The sequence below is a fragment of the Castanea sativa genome, chromosome 5, assembly GCF_040712315.1.
Source record: "Castanea sativa cultivar Marrone di Chiusa Pesio chromosome 5, ASM4071231v1".
Taxonomy (NCBI): domain Eukaryota; kingdom Viridiplantae; phylum Streptophyta; class Magnoliopsida; order Fagales; family Fagaceae; genus Castanea; species Castanea sativa.
The window spans coordinates 14,097,387-14,114,898 of NC_134017.1; the positions used below are offsets into that span (position 1 = coordinate 14,097,387).

The window sequence follows — 17,512 nt, forward strand, 5'->3', positions numbered from 1 at the left end:
GAAGCTAAATTAGTAATTAATACCCTCAACTTTGGAATCGTTGTCAAATGTGTGATCATTCAGTTAAAATCAATTAACCATGATTAGATATTGACAAGAAGATAATATTGACAACGATTTTAAAGTAAGAGATGCTAGTTGCAAGGTTTTATACTTAATGGACCAAAATAACAAAGAACCAAAACTTGGGGGATCAATAAGTATTATAATTATTTTTTTTATGAGAAACAAAGAGACAAACTTCGTTAAAAAATAAAAAGTATTAGAACCTAATTATAAAGTTGCTTTCATGTAATTGAATTTTAAGCTAGTGTCATTATCCCCAATTATCCTAAGACTTCGTTAATGAGAAAATGTTCTTTTGAAGTGTCATGATTGGTTGATCTCTTCCTCAACATGGATTAAAAAGATAAGTACAAGATACAAATTCATCTCGAATTTCAATTGTAACTTGAAAGGCAATAAGATGGTACTAATTTTCCATCACATTTTGGGTTGGGCTTGAGATTGAGATCACATCTTCCTATCTCTTCCTTCTATAATTGCATAATAATGATGATGATGATGATGACGGAAAACCTGGCTATGAAGGAAAATCATCCGGGCCTTCTACATACAAAACAAACTTTTGAAGTTTTTTCTTTGAATGATTCTTTTGGATTTGGCTTGCAAGATAAATAACTTATTACTTCCTAGAATTCTGTTAGTTTTTTGGTTTCTTGAGTTCAAAATAGGAACATATATATAAATCACTGTTTCTTGTAAACACTGAACATTCCTCCAATATTTTCTGACTTGTGGTGTTATATATAGGTTTTTCTAGAGTGAGATTAACTGTTTCTCTAGTGCCTATATCAAGTTTTGAAGGAGTTTGGTTATCGAGCTATGAGAGCTCTTCAACTTTTGATCACAACTACACTCTGTTAGCATTCAGCCAAAAAAAAAAAAAAAACACTCTGTTAGCACTCGTTTCATTTGTGATAGGCCTACTTAGTCATTAAGCTTACTAACTCCTATCCTCAGTTTTTAATATTTTATTGATCAATGAACTACAGCTAGTTATTTCTTGTCCTGTCCACAAAGAATAAACCCAAACACAGAATATGCTTTTGTTTTTACAGTTTTTTTTATCATATGATGTAGAAATTATATATATTGTGCTTCGAGAATACTATAGTTCTCTCATAAAAGAAATAGTCTTGAAGTAAAAAACTTATAGGTGGGATCCATATATGAATGAAAGATCTATGTTATAATAGATTTGGTGCACTAGTCAATTTCACCTGAGGTATGGGATTTATAAATACAGACCTATCAAACTGGATCACCTATTTTATTATAAATATATAATCTTTGGCCAACAGCTCCATATATTTTTAAGAAAACACCAAAACTGTTATGATTCTTTTCCTTTTCCTTTCTTAACTAATAAGAGGTGAAGTTACATGTATTCTTTCTTGCTTTTAATTTTTTTATTGGATCTTTTCAAATGCAATTATAGTATAAGACATTATGGTGAGGACTAATTTGGTACATAAACTTTCGTTTTAGATACTTACCTCGTGCATATTAGGTTTATGATAAATCAAACATTTTTTAGTATTTCCATGAAATTATACAAAATTTAATTATGTAATATAAAATCATAATAATACGAAGAATAATGATGATGTTTCAAAATTATCAATGCTTTGACAAATGCTCACATTACAACTCTTGTAGCTAATGACTACAACTCTCATTAAAAAAAAAATAACTTGACTACATATTTTTGAAAATCTAATGTTAGATTGTATGTTTTTTATGTTCTTAGTACATATATCAAATTTCGTGTCAACTAGATATTATATACTGTTTGATTTATACTATAAAAATTTTTAATTTAAACATTTGATTGGTAACACAACTATTTATCTTTGATCTTTTTAAAATTTTGCAAGTATCGAAAATATAAGAAGAAAATATAATCTAATGATGAATTTGTCTAAATTCACATCCTATAAAAAGATATTTAATAGAGTTATAGTCAAACTTTGTCCTTTTGAGGGTGTCATACATCCTATAAAAAGATATTTAATAGAGTTATAGTCAAACTTTATCCTTTTGAGGGTGCTATACATTTATATTTGTGAGGTTCTAAATATTTAGGTGTAAATGTTTAGGCTCTAAATGATTTTTTTGTTGGCAAACCGTGTACATAAACTTGTTTAGGAATAGATCTTAGGGTCGATGTAGTGTATTAGACATTGCTCAAAGTGCTACAAGTCAGAAATCAAGAACGTACAAGCTACAGGTTTAGGAAGTGAAAAGCTTAAGAGATTGATCAATCAAGAGAAAAGCTTGACAAATCAAGATGCGATTTGCAGAATTTTTTTTTTAAGCCCGTTAGCCCGTCAAACATTTAGCGTTTCAATTTAGACTTACTTGGTATATAAGAAAAACCCTATATCACGTACTATTTTGAGATCTGTGAGGTTTTGTGTCTTCTACTCTTTTAGCATATTTGTCAGAAATCATTCCTATACTACAAGTACCAGTGGAACGAAGTTGTAGCCAAAGCTTCAGTTATCAAGTGTATAGAAGATCAAAGGTGTGAACAAGAGGTTCATGTATCAAAAAGTCTTAAGGGTTTTAGAACTAGATTTGGTAATCATAGTTAAGTTATGAATTAAATATTCTTAACTGTAAACTTTTATTTGATACAGTGAATTGTTCTTCTTGGGATTGATCCTGCTAGATTTTTTTACATTGAAACTGGTTTGTTTCATTGGTTTTTTTGGGTAATTATATCTTTATCTTTTTACTTTTTCATTGTAAGATATGTGTGATGAATGTTTAACCTAAATTTATATAATTGACTTAAGTATCAACTTGGCAATAAAATTAGGTTAAACATTGTGTGTTTGGGGTCTAAAAACTTACAATATTATCCATTCTCGCTGACTTGGTCATGAAAACAACATGATATTGTGCCTAATTTGCTGAAAGAAAAAAAAAAAAGTGATATGTTAAGTATAAGACACCAAACTTTTAGCATTTTTTTCTTCTATATGTTCCGTAGTATACCATTGACAACTATCTTTTTTAGCATCAATCACACAGCAATACTAACTTAACAGTTGTGAAAACAAATTTTTTTAAAGAATTGTGAATCTTATTGGTAAGAATATCGAATATGTAGCAACAGCTGCCATGGGTTCCAGCTAATATGTGCAACTCTATGCAGTGGATTATTAGGAGAGGAAAGAAATGTACACTATACACTAGCAAGAAACAGCTGGCATGAAAATGACCTTACATTTACATGTGTCAAGATAGATATTATATTCACAGACTCACAGTTTCATTCACACCCATATATTGCCATCTCTTTGTTTCTCAGACACGCACACATACATGCAAATGCAAGTACTTCCGCAGCAACTTTGTTTGATCTCTTTACGAACTTAAAACCATTAAACCTTGAGCAGGATATACTTACGTTTTTTTTTTTTCTCCCACTGAATAACTTGGTTATATTTAGTAAGGATCAAAAACAAAAATTCCATCCTTTATTATTATTATAATTATAATTAGTGATTTTTATTTGTTTATTAAGATGTAGAAAAGTTATACTTTTTCCCATTTAATTTACGCAGTTCAGCTTTTATACTATCCATCCACATAAGCTGGAAAAGATATTACATTTTATTCTTTGAATATGATCTACTAGACGTGGAGGACTAGTATAAAAGCTTAGTTAAATGTCTCTCAATTACTAATAAATAATAAGTTGCCCATGTGATGAACGGATAATGTTGTAATGTTTTGTGTAAGAAAGTTTTGAAGAATATTATGCATATATTATAGCATAATTTTTAAATAAGTTTGTTAGTATTGAGTTTATCATAAAAAACAATAATTATAAATTGCATACACATTAATCATAATTGTTCAGTTTAAGTAATGAACAATAAAAACACAACTTTGGAGGAATATTGTAAAATAAAAGTTGATAAAGAATGTGTCTTTCTCTTTCTTTATTCTAAAACAAAATACACTTATGGATTTCCTACATCAACATCCTAAATACACATAGTCAATCACGGCCTTTAAAAAACCCTCAAGTCCATAATGTTCGACTTTAATATCAAAATCGTAATTATAGTTGTCACTCAAAATCACAGGTTTCTCGTTGTTCTAAATGAGAAATATAGGGGAATGTGAAAGCAAATGTAGATTTGAAACCTAATAATTTTCAATTGTTTACAATTATATGTCCAATTTGATTGATCAATTCCCTAAAGAACAAAAAATAGAAAAAGGTAAAAAACTTCAATTTTATTCCTCAAAGAGCTAAGGCTATCTCTTTCCTAGGTTTGGCTAAGACAAATGACTAAACCTGTAAAATAGGAAATGAAATGTTATTTGCCAACTCCCCTCTTTCTTCTTCTACTGATCTAAGTATGCTTTCCCTCTAGGGATAGGATTGATGCCCGCTCGAAGCAACCTTCATTGATATTGATCACTCTTACTATAGGATATATAAGAATATTCGTAGCTAAGAAACTGAAAGGAAAGAAGACCATACTAGGATTTTTTATTTATTTAAAAATCTCTCTTATGTTAAAACCAAAAGATAAAAACAAAACTCTTCCCATAAAAGATGTTATCAGCACTCACTTTTAAATTCCTTTAATAGGTGTGAGCACAGCATCTCGCACTACTTATGCGTGGTTCATGCACCTAATGGGAAATTGGGAAGTACACCTCAGCCAAGTGGACCGAAAGTGAAGATTTGGGAGTCATCACCTAGTTTAGGTCCAGGAACCAAATTAGTCCTTTTGAGCCACTTACATGCATAAGTCTACATACTAGACTATGGGCTCAGAATTTAGGCATAACTTGGGAAGGTGTTAGGTGCTTAAGACTGCCCACCTTGTGGACCAGCCTCCATAATGTGTTGATAGGCCATGTTTAAATGAAGAGTTTACTAAACAACCCTAATTAATCCATAACCTAAACATACATCATGTACCGAATTAAATAACACACACAACATGACCACTTAACTTGTGAACTGGACATTATTATGTGTTGATAAACCATGTTTAAATAAAGAGTTTATTAAAAATCCAAATTCTTAAACTAAAAATATATCATCCACCAAATTAAATAATACACACAATATGTTAAAGATCGCTTCATACATGAAAGGAAACATATTAAAACAAAGAAGGAAACATATTAAATTACAAATCAAACAGACATTATTAAAAAGGAAAACTAACAATTAAACTAAACATGCAAGGAAAGATTACGTTAAACAAATAAATTCAAAAGAAAACACATTATATCAAAGTTCTCTAAATACAATAAAGGAAACAATTAATTAACCTAAAACATGGTTAAACAGAATATACAACATGTAAAAAGGCAAATAGATTTGATTAAAAGAAGTTTTTTTTTTTAAATTTTTTTTAATTTATTTTATTTTAATTCTAGGTTATTGAATCCGATCAAAGAACTTAATACAAAAACTAAAGAAAAATGTTAGAAACCCTAAACTAAACTGAGAGCCAAATATAACTAATCTATAATCATGTTATGACATCAAACAAAGATCAAAATCATCAGGGAAACCACATGTGAACAGTTCTACATGTTTAGAATAAACCAACTTGAAATATAGAGGCATAAACTATGGGAAACACAAGAAATACTAGATTAAATCATATGATCAGATTAATACATATAAAAGAAAACAAACAAGTTAAATATAAGCACATAAGCAAACTATATCGCAAGATTCATGTGGATCATATTAAGAAAAGGAGTACGTCATAAGATAGATGCCATACCTCGCTTAAGGACCACTGATTTTGAATTATTTAACGGACCACTTAGCACCTACAACACAAAAATTAGATTAAGAGAGTAGAGATAATCAAGAGGAAACAATAGAATTTAGTAATCACAACTCAATAACAACTTATTTTGAAAAATGTTTAAAAAAAATTAAGAACAAACTTTTTGCCTAAATTAACTACTAGAGGGTGGTTTTGAATCAATAAAAAACATGCTAAAGGGTTGTATCTATTTTGAGAAAAGATGAACTAAGGTGAGTATTGATACGTGTAAACTAGGTTTTAGGGGTATTTTGGAGGGTTTGGGACGTTCCTAAGGGTATAGGGGACAACCCTCATAAAAAAAATTACGTTTTAGGGGACCAAAACAGAAGTTCTAAGGTTCTGGAACACACCACGTGAACACATGCACGGTTGAGCATGCCCGGGCCTGGTTCCAAACATGACTTCAAACGGCCATAACTCACTCATTTTAAATCCAAATTACACAACATGTATGTTCCAATTGAAGCCCAGGATGTCTGCTTTCCAATGAAACAAACCTGACTTAAATATTCTTTGTGGATTAAAAGTCATGGTCAAAATAGTGAGTAAATGTCATTTTTCAACGTTGTTTTGTCTAATTTCTAATGAAACAAACCTGACTTAAAAATTCTTTGTGGATTAAAAGGTATGGTCAAAACATTGAGCAAATGTCATCTTTCAGTCTTGTTTTTAAAGCGATTTTGGCAATTTTGAGTTATAATTACCTCTGAACTATTGACACTTTAATTACCGAGATGGAAATTAAAACAAATTTATAAAATATGAAAAAAAAAAAAAATCAATATGAGTATTTGTAAGTAAACAATATGGGTAAGGTAAATGAGTTAGGTTTGGTTTGCGTTTATACCCAACCCATGGTCATTTTTGGATTTGAATGAAGCTTTGTAGTTCACTGCATTGCTTGATTCAAATAAGAAGATTCTAATAGAATTATTAGAGGTTGTGGAGTTGGAGGTGGTATTACATGTATACACCCTCTCACCTGGGGGTGGACTCCACACATGTGGAACCTACCCCCATATGAGAAGGTGAATACATGTATCAGATACATGATATATTTTTTTGGTGGAGTTGATCTAAGACTTTAGCTGTGCTTTGGAATGTATCTTTTTGTGTATCAGTACTTTATTTTGTCTTTATGATTTAAAATAAAATAAAATTGGTGAGTAGTTTTTGAAGACATATGTTTGGAGTAGATAATACCTTGATCAATTAATCCACGTAAAGTTATTTTTGGGAGGTCAAACTTCAAATCGAAGTTTTTGATTGATATCAAGATATTTTTTTAAAAAATATTGTGCATTTTTAGCACGATAACCACTTTACAAGTATAAGTGCTTATGAGGTATAGAGGGTAAGGGTTGAGATTTGAATTTCCAAAAAAGAACTTTACACATATATACATTTAGATTATGGTAAAGTTGAATTTTTATCTTGTATAAAAAAAAATTTAAAATGACATTTTAAATAAAAATCATTGGGATCGACATAGAATTTTTCACTATACCCTATAGATGGTTTTTCCAACTCCAATCCCACTATTCTCTCTTGCAGCAAGAGAGAATAGTGGGATTTTTTTGATGGCGAGAGTCTTGCTATCAAAAAAATCCTACTATTCTCTTTCTATCACGACAAATGTGATATAACTTTCGAGCAGAAAACTTTTGTGTCATTAACAACTTTGACAGCAACGTACGTACTTTTTACCCCTAAGTGATTTTGATGTTTCATGATATAGGGAAAGACTTGTGAACAAAGTTGAGTTTAATATGTTAAAATTTCCACTATTAAAATGAGAGATTTTGATCGGGTGAAGTGAAAGCTAGTAGCTTTGTGAGTAAATTACATTACAATCATCTTTCTTGATATGTTTCATGATATTGAGAAAGACTGCATCCTTGTTTGAGATATTACAACTTCTCTTACAGCAATGAGGAGACAAATAGTCAAATACTTCATCCCTGTTAATTGGTACTCTTCTTTTGGCTTATGGTTATGGGTGGTGGTAGTTATTGCACTTGTAACTTTCAATTGGCAACACAATTTTTTTTATTGTCGGCAGTTTAAAAAAAAAAAAAAGAAATTACTAAATTTATTACAAAATATGTTTATATCATACATGATAATAATGAATGTGATTAGTAAACTTAAACAACCTAATTAATGAATATTTAGATTAATTTATTGTTATTGATAACACATCAGTTTGTATATAATTCTTAAATAAAAAAATTTGTAACATTTTTTTAATCGAAATTTTTAACATCCTAATATCACTCAGTTTTTTAGCTTCATTTTTCACTTTTCAATGGTGTCACATCCTCCAAAGTTTTGACAACTATATTCAGATTTAAAAACAATAAATTTAGATACTATATACATTGTTTAAATTTGAGATTCTTCCTAAATCTTTCTTAGTTATAAAACTTAAAAATCTCAATCATTTGTATTATAAAAATATTAACTTATTTCTTCTGTTAACATAGTTTGGAGTTCTGTTGTTAATCCACCCAACAAGTGATGTAATTTTGAAAAAAAAAAAAGGGAAAAAAAAATACAATGTTATTTTTTTTTAAAGTGAGTTAATGACGAAAATGTGATGGATCATTGCTGAGAACGGAGATTGATGCTTGAATTGTAATAATCAAGTGAGATCAAATGAACAATTGATTTAGAAATGATTCCAACTTAAAAAATGTGAAATGCATTTTAAGCAAAACATTACACATGTTTGGTGAAAAAGAAGAAGAAATAGTTATGAAAATATCAATAAATTTAGCTACACAAAATTCTGTCTTATTTTTTTTCAATAACTTGTTGAAAAAGTTGTAGAAAAAAGTTATGACAAAAATTATATAGGTTAACTTTATGGATATATTATTATTAGTCATCGACTTCTAGTAATGTTTATACTTCATAGTTGAATAAAGCTTTTTTTTTTTTTTTTTTTTTTTTAAGAAGATTAATAACAAAGGCTTAGTTGAATAAATTATTCACCAAAGAAAAGTCTATCTGATTTTCTTGCAGGCTTTATCTTTTTATTTTCTTTTGTTTGTTTGGTAATTAGAAGTAGGTCAAAGTATTAAACTTATCTTATCAAGCTAAAATTTTCAAACTTGTTCCTTTAATGGATAGGACTCATATTCAAAGTTCAAACTCCTTCATCTTTAATGTCACACTTCTTAGAGAAGCCTATCACATTTTCAATCCTCATCTCTTATGGTGCTTTAATTTATGTCACTCTTGATCATGTTCTATATAGGACAGTCATATTGGCTTTAAAAATTGAATTTCTTTTTTCAAGGCTATGAAAGTCTTGAACATACCCATATCTCTTGGCTTTGGTCTCCATATATAAAATCTTGTAAGAGTCGGTTTTCGAATTTTCACACCTAATTAAATATCAAAATTAATTTTACTACCGTAAAATACATTTTACCTAAACACGTGTAGAATTCTTCCACACGTGTCAACAGTTAACGTAGGTTCTGTGCCAAGATCATGACACGTGGCACGCTCATGCCCGTAGTAGTGGTTAACTAACAAAGTGGCTTGGCGGTAGGGGGGGAAAAAAAAATAACAGTAGAAAATGAAAATAACAAATCAGTGTCAGATAGATTATCACCAAAAAAAAAAAAAAAAAGTGTAAAGTTTGATGGTTGAATAAGGGATTTGAGATTTGAGATTTAGGGTGGGTTTAGATTGCGCTAAACGTGGATTTTTTTTTTTTTTTTTTTTTTTTTTTTTTTTTTTTTTCGTTTTTGCTGTAGGGGATAAAACACTTGTGCGCGTACTTTTCATGCTCTTTTTTAGTAACTTTTTATTAAAAATAGGTCTTGCAATACTTTTTACACATTTAAAAATTATTTTGCTACAGTATTTTCAATTTTTATTTTTTAATTTTCAACTGTATCCAAATGGACTCTTAATCTCTGCCTATACTAAAAACGATTAATATTTTAATTTGATGATAAAAAAATTATTATGAAGAGCAGTTTTCATAAACGGTAAAACTCTCTTTGAAAAAAAAGAAAAAAAGAAAAAAAAAACCTGATAGGTTATCAAAAAAACAAAAATAAAAGTTCCTGATAAAAACAATAAATGTAGGTACCCATCTTGACTAGATGACACGTCAGGTGGGGAACCTACTCAAATAGTATGAGATTGTGATGTCCAACTCTATGCTGACTCAGAAATGACGAAAAGGTTGCTCAAATGGGCCCCTTAAAGATTATAATTATCAAAGAAACAAAAACGATTAGCTGACTAACGAGACACTTACATGAAAAAAAAATCTTTTAGTACTGCCGGGTACCGACACAACAATTGTTTACAACAAAGCTTAGATGAAAAACTGCAACTTATGTAGATTTTGTTGTATAATTATTGTAAAAATATTATGATTATAAAATTTATTTAAATTTTTTCTCTTAATCACACTTACACTTAGAGTATTTGCATAAAATAATATAAAAAAGCTCAATTTTACAAATTTATGTTCCAAAATTACTCACATTAGTCAAGTTAAAGATGGGTAAAATTTGTAAAATTGTGTTTAAATTCATACTAACATTATTTATTTTGTATTTATCATATAAATAAATATTTTAATAAAATAGATTATAATAGATAATATAGTTTTTGATAAATAATTGTTAAAAGTAGAAACAAAATAAGCTCTTATACTAAAATAAATATATAAAAATTTTCAATCAAATTTACACACACACAATATCTCCTTTTTTTTTTTTTTTTTTTTTTTTTATAGGAAAATATCTCCCTTTTTGTGTCCGTCCGTTGCCAACTTGCATGGGAGTCCCTTCTGTTTCCAACTTTGTCTAACTTTCTCATTTAACTTTGTTATAAGATAACATTTATCATACATTATCTGATATATATTGGAATTAATAAAAAAAAGAAATAAAAAAAGAAAGGAATTTAAATTTTCAGGTAAGGACTCGGGACATTCCAATTCTCAGGGAAGGACTCTCCGGCCAATTATAAATACCAACCTCTTATCACACCCACAATGCCACCAAAACTCATACTCTTAAATCTTATCTCTTAGATTTCTCTCATTTTTGCTTTGCTTTGCTTTATTTTTGAGTCAGGATGACTATTCTTATTGAGCAGCCTGAATTTGGTAAATTTTTTCTTACTTTTTTTTTTTCACTGCTTCCTGTTTATAATCTCACTGTTCATCTTTTTTTTTTTTTTTTAATATTTAAATTCTGAGTTTAGTTTACTTTTCTAAATAGGCTTTGAAAATTTTCTTCCTTTATAGTTCTTTTAATTTTTTTAAAATAAATCCTACACTACATTCTTTATTTTTGTTGAAAAGAATTCTTTACTTTTCTTGGTATTTTAGTTAAAATTTTGATATCTGGGTAGGCCATGATTTTATCAAAATAAAATTGACTGGTTATGTTTAAATAGAAACCCATCTATAATTTCCACACACTGTTTAAAATTGACTTTGGTTAAATCACACAGGAGTTGAGGCTGAGGAAACGAAGGTCCATGTTGATGAAAAAGAATTGGTGTTGGATGGTGGATTTGTTGTTCCACAGATCAATTCATTTGGCCACACCTTTAGGTTTGCTCCTTTTGCATTAATTTTATTGTTTTTTTTTTTTAAACCCCACAAAACAAAAAACTGGAACTGCAAATTTCTAGCCTATTGGGCCTCGAGGTCTATAGAAAAATATATATAATCACTGAATATGAAAGTATTCTATAAATTATCTGTGATCTGCATATAGATCATGTCTATGAGCAAAACTATCTAAATATTGTGTTGGACATAGGTTTGTGAGAATACGTATCATGGCTCTTAGGCTAAGGTCAAAAGCAGTGGTTGCTCTTATCTTATCATTCAGCACAGAACTTTGATATGGACTTAAATGATAGGCTTCATTATTGAACTCAAATAGGCCGAGCAGCACTTTAATCTTCTGTTTGAAAGCCAAGCCAATTAATTATTGGGGGCTTGAGATTTAAAAAAAAAAAATGGATAAGGGTATGGGACTTAGGACTTGGTGTGGGCTCAAAATATAAAAGGGATATTCATATTTTCTGGCAAATATAATAAGCACATTTACTTTTCTCCTAGTCCTAGGTTTCTCGTGATCTCTATTCACTTATTTTGTTATTTTGATAGTTTGAAATTCCCAAAATATGATATTCAAATCTTGATTGACGGTGAAATTTTCCATTGTGTTTTGACAATAAAGTAGCAGGAATGATCAGTGAGTTAGATTAAGATACATGATCCGAAGACTTAAAAAAAATGTAGATCATGTAGGGAGTGGATCAGCAGTTGCTATTATTTTATTTTATTTTTTCAGTTATTATTATGATTGTTCTTCTTGATCTTGTCTCTCTCATTTTTTGTGAAAATTGTTGAAATTTATGATGTTGTCAAAAGTTATGGTAATTGTTATGATCCAAATCTGGGCCTGTATTCTTTCTCTGATTTGGTCCATAAGGCCTTTTGAGATAGTATAACTGTATAAGACCAGTTTCAAGCCTGGGCCCTGGCCATAAGCTTTAAGCCTGTAGTGTTAAGCCTTGGACTCTAGTGTCATGCTTATCCTCTCTGTTACTTCAACACAAAAAGAAAAAGATATATAATCTAAATTTAAAATTTTTATTAAAAAATCCTTCATTTTTTTTGGGTCCTTTTTGGAAAAATTTTGTGTCGATTTCTGTTGAAGAACTCAATAACTTTCTTCTCTCATAATAGTTCAAAAACTACTAGATACTTATCCATTTTCTTAACTGCCATAACTTGGGCTCATCATGTTATACTTGCGGGGAAGGAAAAATGGGCAGTTTATACTCTAGTAGCTACCGTTTCACTGGCTCTAGTATTCACTGGTTTTCAAGGAATGGAATATCATCAAGCACCCTTCACTATTTTGGATAGTATTTATGGTTCTACCTTTTTCTTAGTAATTGGCTAACTTACCAGAAAAATTTTTAAAAATAAAAATAAGACCTTGAGTTCATAATTTTGATGCATCCTAATTTATTGTAACAATACTACGGGAACACACCCAATTACTTGTGTAATCACTAGATATATAATCCAAATTTAAAAAATAGTGAGCCTATATAATCACTAGTGGAAAGTGTCCATTATTTAAATTAGCTAGTTATGAAATTGTCACTAAATTTATTGAATTTATCAACCAAAGAGGTCATAATTTCCTAATTATATAAAATGAAAAACCGAAACATAATGAATTATTTTTCGTGGCCTAATTTCAATCCTTGTCATTTCCATCCTAAGAGTAGGACAAAACCCAATTAACGTCAGCTGTCATCACATGATTCACATCAGGCTTTAGGTCTAGGCAATAGTGGTGCTCATGTGCATGTCATGTGATCTATTATTTTTATTTTTGAATGAACAAGGTTTTTTTTTAAAATTTTTTTTATTTTATTGAAATTGAGTGAATGAGTTATATAATCACCCTTTTGCCTATTAACAGTAGTCTTTATCTTAGAAATTTCATTATTTTTGGTTAATGTTTAATGTGGTTCTAATCTTGTACACAAAATGCAATACAGGGACTATGATGCTGAAAGTGAGAGACAGCAGGGCGTGGAGAACTTCTACCATACCAATCACATTCACCAGACTTATGACTTTGTATGCAACTTACCCTTGCATTACATTTACTTCATGCCCATGTCACAACTTTCTGAGGAATTGAAATTTGTATAAACATTGTGTTTATAAGTAATCATGTTACTACAGGTTAAGAAGATGAGAGAACAGTATGGAAAATTGGACAGGGTGGAAATGAGCATATGGGAATGTTGTGAACTTCTTAATGAAGTTGTTGACGAGAGTGACCCGGACTTGGACGAGCCCCAAATTGAGCATTTGTTGCAAACCGCTGAAGCCATTAGAAGGGACTATCCTGATGAAGATTGGCTACACCTCACTGGCCTTATCCATGGTATTTATCCTGCTATGTTAGACATTTCGGTTTATGTTACATATATAGCTTAGGACCACATATGATACATCGTTATTTATCCTCAAAATAATTAAATAATTAAATATTCAAATCACAAAAAAAAAAAAAAAGAAAGCTAGAAATAAATATTACCATGGTAGGTGCAGTTCAGTTTTTGGTAAGCAACTATAATACCCTTGGTAAAAATGTTTCCTTTTTTGATGAAGTAAGACTTATTCATGACCAGGACTGACTTGAAATTTATTCATCTACTTAAGCTAAGAGTTAGGAATGCCTTTGGTTTGGGGTTCTTGGGCAACTTTCATATTTAATAGATCACCATTGTTGTTTATTTCACACTATGAATGGTGGAAATGAATATAGGTTGCCAACTCTATTGAGCATCCATAGCTGCTTTAAGAATTCTGGAACTTAGGCTCGGTTGTTATTGCTGTTATTTAGAGTGAATAAAAGGAGCTATCATCTAATTTGGTTCCTGCTTGTGTTTTAGATCTTGGAAAGGTGCTTCTTCTTCCTAGCTTTGGGGAACTTCCACAATGGGCTGTTGTTGGTGAGTATTGCGTTTGACTATAGCAATTTATGATACTTTTTTTTTTTTGGTGAACAGCAATTTTTGATACTAAGAAAATAGAATACCATACCATTTGCCTATCTTAGTTACACAATCTCAAATTCGTTATGCAGGGGACACATTCCCAGTTGGCTGCGCTTATGATGAATCAGTTGTCCATCACAAGGTAGCTTTTTCCACAAATTTTACCCTCAAGAGATACATAGTTACAAAGCATTTGACTTAAAATTTATGAAACATTCTAGTCTTCGGTGGATCAAAGTTCAAACATCTAACCTAATGTTACATCCTGACCACAGTATTTCAAGGAAAATCCAGACCACTACAATCCTGCTTACAATACTAAATATGGAGTTTACTCTGGGGGATGTGGACTCAACAATGTAATGATGTCATGGGGACACGATGACTACATGTATTTGGTACATCTTTGAACCCTAAAAAACTAGTTCAAATTTCATTATATACATGAAATTTAATGTATTGTTCATAAACTAGAATAATAGAATCTGTAACTTTGGTATATCATTGTTAGGTAGCCAAGGAAAATAAGTCTACACTACCTTCAGCAGGTCTTTTCATCATCAGATACCACTCATTCTATGGTAAGTAGGAAAAATAGACAAATGCTATAAGTATAAGCTCCCCATTTACATCAAATATGCCCTTTTTTCTTATTAAATGATCTAATGGAATATTTGATATTGCAGCCTTGCATAGATCAGGGGCATATAAGCACTTAATGAATGAGGAGGATGTTGAGAATCTGAAATGGCTTCAAATATTCAAGTAAGACTATATTTGGCTGTTGAATGATTGTCACTTTCTCCTTAAATTCTAAATACTAAATGTCAATTTCTCTTTTCTTGTTCTTTTAATGTAGCAAATATGACCTTTATAGCAAGAGCAAAGTTCGAATTGATGTTGAGAAGGTCAAGCCATACTATCTCTCTCTGATTGAAAAGGTGAGCACCATTTCAAGATTACAGGTTTCTTTATCACCTCAATTATTGGTTTCTTATTTGTTCTGTGTTTTCTTGTTACAGTACTTCCCTGCGAAGCTAAAATGGTGAAAAGTTGAGAGCTTTGAAGTTTGATGAGTCAATGGATGAGAGTGATTAGCTTCAAGCCACTGATTGAAGAAGAGATCATAGTACTTTTCGAGATGTATATTTCCTCTGTTTGGTAATTAATATGTTGTATTAATAGAAGGCGATAGTTGTGCTCTGTGCAGTTCTACTTGTATTGCCTTTTAATAATCTCTTTTGAGAATATTGTATTAATAAATGCGCATAAAAAATTTTCTTGTCTGGCTCAAAGATGTCTGGAATATTGATGTGAAATGTGTTCCCATGTTTAAGCTATTCACCAAGCTAAGAGCTCTTAAAAGGGCTTTAAAGGAGAAAGATAAAAGACTGTCTTTGCTCATCTTTGAAGAATACTAAGATGTCACTCAAGTTAGTTTGGAATTGTATTTTCCAAAAAATTCTGATGATTCAAGACTATTGACGAGGGAAATGGATTGTCTGCACTTTTATTAGTACCTGTCTAAGTTCTGGAAAGTTTCGATAAACAAGCTGAATCTAGATGACCATAAAACCTCTTTCTTCCATATATTAGTCCCTTTTCCAAGTTGAGGAAAATTTCTATAAGCATAGTCGAATGTCTACTTGGCAGTTATGGCAACAATTTTACTGATCTTGAATTTTTGCAAGAAGTAGGACTGTAGAGTTCTATAAGCATTTAGAGCATCAAACATCAAGCTTAATGAGGAGGGAATAGTTCATGAGTTGTTTTCTAGCCAAATAATAGAGGAGTTGAAATTTGCCATGCAAGCTAAAGTTTCTACTCTTGAATATATAAGAAATGCTATATTTTGTATGGATGGTGCTAAAGCATCTGGCTGAGTTCCCTCTTATATCTCACTGTATTCTGTAATATAATTTATAAGTGCATTACTACCATCTCAGCCAAAAAATTGAAACCTTCTTTGAATGACGTGATTGGCAAGCATCAATCTGCCTTTATCAAGGAAGAAATATAACAGAAAAGAGTGCTACTAATGCAGGAAATAGTGAAGAACTATCATAAGAATAGAGGCAGCCTAGGTGTACCTTGAAAATTGATATAATGAAAGCATGCGATTCTGTTACTCTATACTTCACTGCTTGTTAGCTATTGGTGTTCCCACAAATTTGCTAATATACTATCTAGTCTGTAGTAGTGGTGAAAAAGGCCTTAGAAGATTTCAAAAATTTTTTTGGCTTATAAGCCAATGCTTCCAAGTTCCAAGAGTGAGTTGTTTAGCAATAGATTCCTGACATGCTCCAATTCAAAGAAGGAAAATTTCCAGTTACCTAGCTTAGAGTGCCTCTCATATTTAGCAAGCTCATTGAAAAAGAATGCAGTCCTCTTAAAAATAAGATTATAGCAATAGTTAATTCATGGTCTTCTAACTCTCTGCCCTATGCTGGAAGGTTGTAATTGATTAAGTAAATCTTATTTAGCCTTTAAGTGTACTAAACCATAATCTTCATCCTTCCAAAAAAGGTTGTTAAGATTGCGGAACAAAAGCTCAGGGGGTTTTTGTGGAATGGATCTAACCATTCAGCATTTGGGGCAAAAATAAAATGGATCTAATACGAAAACCAAAATATAAGGTGGTTTAGGAGAAGATTAGAGGAGTAGAATAAGGCTGCTATTATGGGATTTTTTTTTGGAATTTATTTGCTCATACAAGCTCAATATGACACGGGTTCACTAGAATCTTCTTAAAGGAAGGAGTCTTTGGGGTAGTTACTATTCCCCAAGATTGCACTTGATCTTTGAGGAAGATTTTGAAATCAAAAGAAATAACAAGGCCAGTCATCAAGTTCATGGTACGTTTAGGTGGAACTATCTCCCTTGGCATGACTATTGGCATCTAAATGACACTATTGAGTTTGTTCCTTCAATATGGCTATCAGGTAGCGTATGATGCATCGAGTTCATTTAAAGCAAGATTATCTGGTGTCTTAGGCCTCATTTGGGAGAAGGGAATAGAATGGAATAGAAATAAA

General features: G+C 30.7%; 1 protein-coding gene across 1 annotated transcript; it reads left to right on the forward strand.

Annotated features, from left to right (window-relative positions):
* Window positions 1–10,784: 10,784 nt before the first annotated feature.
* LOC142633924 (inositol oxygenase 1-like) lies at window positions 10,785–15,772 on the forward strand. The gene is made up of 11 exons (XM_075808185.1): window positions 10,785–11,034; window positions 11,385–11,487; window positions 13,467–13,548; window positions 13,657–13,861; window positions 14,373–14,432; window positions 14,567–14,619; window positions 14,753–14,875; window positions 14,989–15,058; window positions 15,164–15,242; window positions 15,337–15,418; window positions 15,500–15,772. The coding sequence occupies exons 1-11, from the start codon at window positions 11,004–11,006 to the stop codon at window positions 15,524–15,526; spliced, it is 915 nt and encodes a 304-aa protein (XP_075664300.1). The 5' UTR covers window positions 10,785–11,003; the 3' UTR covers window positions 15,527–15,772.
* The last annotated feature ends 1,740 nt before the right edge of the window (window positions 15,773–17,512 follow it).